The sequence below is a fragment of the Temnothorax curvispinosus genome, unplaced genomic scaffold (genome assembly GCF_003070985.1).
Source record: "Temnothorax curvispinosus isolate PA1 unplaced genomic scaffold, ASM307098v1 QBEX01008617.1, whole genome shotgun sequence".
In the NCBI taxonomy this organism is placed as follows: domain Eukaryota; kingdom Metazoa; phylum Arthropoda; class Insecta; order Hymenoptera; family Formicidae; genus Temnothorax; species Temnothorax curvispinosus.
In genome coordinates, this window is record NW_020218397.1 from 1 (window position 1) to 7,944 (window position 7,944).

Below are 7,944 nucleotides of genomic sequence, written 5' to 3' on the forward strand. Positions count from 1 at the left end.
GAGAAAATACGTGCCGTGCACCCGGCTCAACGAGAGCTGCGTAACATATGGTCCTTCGAGCACGGATATTCAGTCCGGTCTCGTGCAAAGGCATTCAAAGTTCACAAGGGCGTGAACTGAAGCGAAGATCGAGAATACACGCCTCATTCGCCATTGATGGTGACGAGTCTGTTCAAGGAAAGTAATTTGCGTACAAGGCAAAGGCGCATCAAGCATTACACATTGCAAAGCATAAGGACAACGGCTAAGATACATAGCCACCAGGTGAGTCTCCGTTGCCCATCCCATCCATTTACAGTCCATTTCCTTCATATCGAGTTCTTCAAAGATGGCGGAACAAGAATTCGCACAACGTGCCGCAAAGACGAAACGGTCGCAAGCAAAGGCCGCGTGTACGCGCGGGAAGACGTTCGTGGACGAAACAGGCGACAAACCCGTGTCGGTAATCGAATTGCGACAGAGACAAGCAAAGTTTCGCGAGTGTTGGCAATCATTCGAAGACGCGCAGTCCGACATCGAGATGTTTGAAAACGCGAACGAGCAGGAAATCGTGAATAACGCAGAGCGTCAATCGTTCGAGGAGAAATATTTCGAGGTCGACGCGAGGTTCGAGGAGCTTATAATCGAGCGTACACCAGAAACGGGCGCTGCCGGCCCCAATCCGTTCGACATGTTTCGAGTGCCGGGTAATCGCGATAACCCTCCGCAAGTCCACGCCAATATGAAGTTACCGCGAATTGACCTTCCTACGTTTTCGGGTTCGTACGAGGATTGGTATCCATTTCATGATGTGTTTCATTCGATGATACATACGAACACTACATTACCGACCGTACAAAAGATGCATTATCTGCGATCATCTCTCAAAGACGAAGCGGCAGACGTTATTAGTTCATTAGATATAGCGGCCGAAAATTACGAAGAAGCATGGGCGATGTTAAAAGAGCGATATGATGACCAGCGGGCTATAATGCAGAAGCACATTAAAGCGATATTCGGACAGTCAGTGTTGCATAAGGAAAATCATGCTGAACTGAGGCATCTTTTGGATAATGTATTAAAGCATTTGCGAGCGTTAAAGGTATTAAAACGTCCTGTCGACCAATGGGACGATCTTATTATTTACGTAATTACAACTAAATTGCCGCCGGCCACAAACAAAGAATGGGAGACTAGCCTCAAAGATTCAAATATTCCGACTCTCAAACAATTAACGGATTTTTTGGCTCACAGGTGTCGTACACTAGAAGCGGTTGATAGGAATCCTCAAAGCCCCGCATCGTCTAATAGCGTTGGTAAGACAAATACAAAGAAGTCTACTGTAGCAAACGTAGCAACTGGCAATTCAGGATGTGTCCTTTGCAAGGGCGATCATCCTATCGTTCTTTGTGGCAAATTTCTCGGGTTCTCAGTCGACAAGCGTTTTCAAGAAGTCAAAACCCTCAAGCTGTGCTTAAATTGTCTCAAATCCACAGATCATCGAGCGAAGAATTGCAACGCCGGCTCATGTAAGAAGTGTAGTAAGAGGCACAATACTTTATTACACATGGAATCAACCCCGCAAGCGAAGGAAACTGAAACGAAGTCCACGGATGTGGTTGCCTCTGTGCAATCAGCATCATTAACGAGCGTAAATCACGTCACACGGTTGTCAGGGCAGCATGTCTTACTGTCCACAGCAATCATTCACGTTCAGGATAATAAAGGAAGTATTCTACCGTGTCGAGCTATTCTCGATGCTGGCTCGCAAGCGAACTTCGTGACATCAGAACTAGTCGAAAAGCTCGGGCTCAAGCGACATCCTACCTCTGTGCCAATAAGCGGAGTGGGAGAATCGAGCACTGAAACGCATAGCTACGTTAACATAATGGTGCAGTCTCGTTTCAACGGCTTCAAGGTAGAACTCAGATGCCTTGTGCTGCGTAAGATTGTACAGGACATTCCAAATACACCAATGAGAAGATTGGACATTCGCGTTCCACCAGGAATCAAGTTAGCGGATCCCAATTTTATGGAGACATCAAAGATAGACATACTCATAGGAGCAGGACTTTTTTGGGATCTCCTCTGTGTAGGTCAGATAAGGACCACACCAGATCAGCCACGTTGGCAGAAAACACAATTCGGCTGGATCGCAGGAGGTGAAATCAGCACAAGAAAGACGCAGTCCGAAGCAACGATCTGCAATCTTATCACCAACGAAGCACTCGATAATGCTATAGCGAAATTTTGGGAAATCGAGCATGGCGCGCGGAAGATCAAGATGTCAGCAGAGGATCGTAAGTGCGTAGAGCATTTTAAGTCAACGGTCAAAAGAAATTCGACGGGCAGATTTATAGTCAAGCTCCCGATCAAGCACGAAGAATTAGCGCGGCTCGGTCAATCAAAGGACATTGCTACACGACAATTTATAAATCTCGAACGCCGTCTAAATCGTAATCCGTCGCTCAAAAAGGATTACACGGACTTCATCCATGAATACGAAGCGTTGGGGCATTTGAGAGAGGTGCAAGGTCAAGATATAGAAACCTTCCCGCACTGCTATTTGCCTCACCATTGCGTGATCAAAGAAGAGAGTGATACGACCAAACTAAGGGTTGTATTCAACGCCTCGTGCAAAACGACAACGGGCGTTTCACTTAATGACTGCCTGATGGTCGGGCCCTCACTGCAGCAGGATCTCTTTTTTATTATTTCAAGATTTCGTACGTTTGAATTTGTTTTAGTTGCAGATATAACAAAGATGTACCGCCAGGTGCTGGTCGACGAATCACAGGTATCTTTGCAACGTATCCTGTGGCGCGACACTCCGGATGGTCCGATAAGAGTGCTAGAATTATTAACAGTCACGTATGGCACTGGCGCAGCAGCCTTTCTTGCCATTAAGTCAATCAGAACACTGGCAGAGATTGAAGCAAAGAACTTCCCGATTGGATCGAAAATCGTGTTGCGGGACTTTGACGTCGACGATCTCATTACTGGGGCAAACACGAAGGAAGCAGCACTGCAAGTTCGTGATGAGACTACAAAGCTTCTTGAAAAAGGTGGTTTCGTATTACGTAAATGGGCTTCCAACAGTCCTGATCTGCTTGTTAATCTTCCTGACTCTTCCATGATGAATTCAACACGAACATTGGACAAAGAAGGTATGTGCAAAACATTGGGCATTCAATGGAATCCAAAGGATGATGTATTGCTGTATCGAATACAAATCAAAGCGGACACTAATCAGCGCGTGACAAAGAGAACAATTTTGTCATGTGTCGCACAGATATTTGATCCCTTAGGTCTTCTTGGACCGGTCATAATACTTGCAAAAATGTTGATTCAACGATTATGGACATTGCAGCTCGGCTGGGATGAATCTTTGCCCGCAGAGTTGCACACGCAATGGAGTAACTACAAATCGCAACTTAGCCAGTTGAATGATATTCGCATTTCCCGCAGAGCAGTCGAAGTTAAATCAAGCACACGCATTGAGCTGCACGGGTTTTGCGACGCGACTCAAAATGCATATGGAGCATGCATATACTTACGCACTACAAATCAAAGAAGAGTGCATACTACGAAGCTATTATGCGCGAAGTCACGAGTAGCACCCCTGAAAGCCGTGTCTTTGCCTCGATTAGAGCTAAGCGCTGCGCAACTGTTGGCGCAACTAACCGACAAAGTCGTTCCTATTTTGGAATTGAAGATTGACGCAGTATACCTTTGGACAGATTCTCAAATAGTTTTGGATTGGATCAACTCCTCAAGTCGAAGATTCAACACTTTCGTTGCCAATAGAGTGGGTGACATACAAGAGCTCACATCGGTTCAAAGCTGGTCTCACGTAGGTACCGAATGTAACCCTGCAGATATTCTATCGCGTGGAGCCACTCCTTCTGTTCTCAAGGACGCAGATCTATGGTGGAATGGTCCATCGTGGTTGCGCGACGACGAATCCTCATGGCCTAAAGTCGTACGATCTTCAGTCAATGCGGAAGAGCTACCTGAGCAGCAAAAGACAATCGTAGTCACTTCTACTTCACATGAAGAATTCGACATCATCGATAGATTTTCGTCATATGTTCGATTGATTAAAACGATTGCGAGGTGTCTTCGTTTCGTGCATAACGCAAGATCCAAACCGAATGATCGTAGGTTCGATTCCATTTCCGCTCAAGAATTGGAAGTATCTCAAAGGCTTATCATTAGAAGAATACAGCGATTAATATTTCACATGGAAATTGAAGCTATCGAAAATCAAAGACCAATTAGGAGAGATAGTCGTTTGCTTGCTTTGAACCCCTTTTTAGATCACGAAGGATTATTAAGAGTTGGTGGACGTCTGAAAAATGCTAATATCTCCTATGAAATCAAGCATCAGCTGATATTACCAGCACGTCATCGGCTCACTCGTCTCATTATTGAGCAAGAGCATAAAAGATTACTACATGCAGGACCTCAGGCCACTTTGGCAGCTATAAGAGAACGTTATTGGCCTCTGAGTGCTAGAGGGATTGTTCGCGAAGTTGTGCATAAGTGTATCATCTGTGTCAAAGCTAGGCCCCGTATATCTAAACAAATTATGGGCGACCTTCCGGCCACTCGTGTGCCTCCCGCTCGGCCATTTCATAATACAGGTGTCGATTATTGCGGTCCCATATTTCTTCGAGAGGGAAAGCGAAGAAACGCAAGAAAATCTAAGGCTTGGACTGCAGTATTTGTTTGTTTCGTCACGAAAGCGGTTCATATCGAGGTTGTATCGGATTTAACCACAGAAGGATTTTTAAGTGCATTAAAACGTTTCATTGGTCGACGAGGAAGACCAGCTAACATATATTCGGATAATGGAACTAATTTCGTGGGAGCCAATCGCGAATTAGAAGAATTGCGGACTTTATTTAATCGAGAAGAGTTTCGGCATAACATCACCAACAAGATGGCAGAAGATGCTATTACTTGGCATTTTATTCCTCCTCGCGCACCTCATTTCGGTGGATTGTGGGAATCTGCAGTTCGCTCCACTAAACACCATTTAATTGGAGTTTCCGCCGATGGATCGTTGACATTTGAGGAGGCAGTCACATTATTATCGCAAATCGAAGCGATATTAAACTCGAGACCCTTAACTCCTTTATCTTCTGATCCCTTGGATCACTCCTATCTAACCCCTGGGCACTTTTTAATTGGAGACTCACTTATTTCGTATCCAGAGCCTACATTACAGGATTTGCCAGTAAATCGCTTATCTCGCTGGCAGCGTATCGAACAAATGCGTCAGCAATTTTGGAGGCAATGGTCAGCTGATTATCTCAATACATTACAACAGCGATCCAAATGGAAGCAAACTATAGGGCCTCAACTTCAAGTCGGTCAAATGGTGGTTGTACGAGAAAACGATTTACCCCCTTTGTCTTGGCTTACTGGTCGGATTGTTGAAGTTCATCCGGGAACTGATGGAATGATCAGAGCGGCCACTTTAAAAACCGCTAAAGGAACCCTTAAGCGACCTGCTTCTAGGATATGCATATTACCTATTGAAGTTTAGTTCTTTGTATACTCACATTTTATGTTTCAGATTGATAAGCATAGCCTATCAAGGCGCGCGGTATGTTTGGGCTGTTGATTTAAGATTTGAATTCTATTATGATGGCGCTGCCGCGCAAAGGATATAGCGCAAAGGGAACTAGCCCCCCTAGTAATAACGGATGTCGCCACATGTTCTCCAGAGGCGCTCGCTTCGTACCCACTAGCCCCAGTAGTACCACGTTGCCATGCGGCGTCGTCAGTACATTCAGTCAGTTGTCGTCAGTACATTGGCTCAGTCAGTCGTCGTCAGTCTGTCTCAGTGGACTGTCTCGGTCTGTCGAGAGTACATTATCTAAGTTTGTAAAGATCATATCGTAGAGCCAAAGTTTATTTGTACGAGCAATAAAAAATTTGTAAAACACGAAGCAAAGTCATTCTTTAGCGAAGCTGTATTCAAAGACGAGAAAATACGTGCCGTGCACCCGGCTCAACGAGAGCTGCGTAACATTCATTTTGACGGTATTTTTTAAACTTTCCTAGAATATTAGGCAATATTAAACAACGTTAGAAATATACCTACCGATAATACACATTAGCTGCAACTATAGGAGAATTCATCTTTTTTATTTACACAGTGAGAACCATTTGCCTATAGAAGATGTGGCAGCGTTAAAAGATTCGTTTCCAACAGTTAAGCATTTAACTATAGCTAAAATGAATTACAACTGGTCTGATATTCGGCTATGAATATCCATGTTTTCGTCGATCAAAGAACTTTCAGTCTCTTTTAATATTGTCATAACCATAGAAGACATAACGGTAAATACTAATTTAATGAGAATAATTACATTAATATTCGAAGGAAATCTAATATCAAATTAGGATGATTACCTATTTCCTTTATTTGCTAAAAAAACATGAAATTTATATTTTATATAATACTTAAAAAGATCTCTTTTTTACAGCTTAGAATATCTTAATTTGAATTTAATTAAAATAGATAGAATTAGATTTCCATCTTCAACATCAACAGATAAGACTGCTTTGTTTCCAATGCTACGTCATCTACATACATATTTCAGAAAGCTACATATCAGAGGTAAAAAGTTAGGTTTTCATAGATAGCATTGATGCAGTAAAAATTTTATATCAAAATTTTTAACTAAACCATTTAACATAAAATTTTAGTGGCAATCGATTAGCGAATTAGATAAATTATCAAATCTAGAAAACTTGAAATTCAGAGAAGATTCTATTTTGAAAAACGAAACTGTAGAGACTGCTCGACAATTGATAATCGCAAGGATAGCAAAATTAAAGATCTTAAATGGTACAGAGATACCTCATAATGAAAGAAGAGGCGCAGAGCACAATTATTTGAAATTGTCCTTACCAGTGTGGCTAGAAACCGAAAGTAATTGAGAAAAGCGAACATCGTTTATAAATGAACATCCTCGATATCCTATTTTAGTCAGTAGTATGTATGAATTTTACATTTCTTACAGTAAAAAATATTTTAAATGCAAAATAAAACATAGTTTCTTGAAAAATAAAAGAAAATATTTTACACTTTCAGAATATGTAATTGCGGATATTCCTTCAGCTAAACTGAAAGTGGAAATGGTTTCCAATGTGATGGGGGTGGAATTTGTATGTCCGGACGATCCACATCAATCTAGAGGGATTAAAAGGAAGTTACTTAAAGATGTGGAAATTCAAAAAATGATTGGGCTTGTTCAAAGGTTTTTTAAAACCGGTGGAAAGATTCCAGCTCTTAATATAATATAGTAATAACAATCAGATTAAATTCATTATTACTTATAACATGTTTTCGTTGTTTTTCTTATTTAGTCTGGCAATGTCAAATTTTCATGATTAAATTTTATATTCCAATGAAATATACATACCACTTGAATTAATTTGTTGAAATAAAAATTATCCCAAATATAACTTGCATATTATTGGTTACGTCTTCGATATGAATCCATAGATGTACGGTGCATCTAAAAGCAAGACCACTCACTGAGCCACTAAGTAGTAATTAAGTGTGATTGGTTGGAGCCAAAAATAGGAACCAATCACATTCAATTGCTATTTAGCGGCTTAATGAGTGCGCTTCTGGATTCACCCATTTATAACACATTTGATTACAACTTCAAGTTATTAATATTGATTTTCATCGTTGCTAGGTAAATTAAAGACAGGAGTCACTAAATAACAATTTGCAATTGTTTTTCATCAAATGTACACGAAGAGGCGAAGGAGATGGCATAAAATTGAGGAACTCTATACAAAAGGTAAATTAAACAATTTATAATTTACTCTCTCTCTATCTGATAATACTCTCCTTCATACTTTCTCCCTCTCTTTCTCCTTTACTCTTTCCCTCTCCCTCTCTGTCTCCGTCTTTGTCTTTCCCTCTTTCCCTCC

At 41.5% G+C, this 7,944-nt stretch overlaps 2 protein-coding genes across 4 annotated transcripts in view; both read left to right on the forward strand.

The window, feature by feature from the left end:
* Positions 1-328: 328 nt before the first annotated feature.
* Positions 329-5,533, forward strand: LOC112458046. Its single transcript, XM_025021454.1, has one exon. It carries the CDS (start codon positions 329-331, stop codon positions 5,531-5,533), a length of 5,205 nt encoding a protein of 1,734 aa, XP_024877222.1.
* A 619-nt stretch (positions 5,534-6,152) lies between these two features.
* The window catches only part of LOC112458045, a 7,579-nt gene continuing 5,787 nt past the window's right edge, over positions 6,153-7,944 (forward strand). For all 3 annotated transcript variants that reach the window (XM_025021451.1, XM_025021452.1, XM_025021453.1), the window contains exons 1-5: positions 6,153-6,333; positions 6,480-6,613; positions 6,703-6,991; positions 7,091-7,301; positions 7,704-7,811. The gene's annotated coding sequence lies outside the window, so the exon portion shown is untranslated. The remainder of the gene's footprint in view (positions 6,334-6,479; positions 6,614-6,702; positions 6,992-7,090; positions 7,302-7,703; positions 7,812-7,944) is intronic.

Bases quoted from the DNA above. Each gene is read 5' to 3' on its own strand.
- LOC112458046 (XM_025021454.1), top strand. From the start codon at position 329: ATGGCGGAACAAGAATTCGCACAACGTGCCGCAAAGACGAAACGGTCG.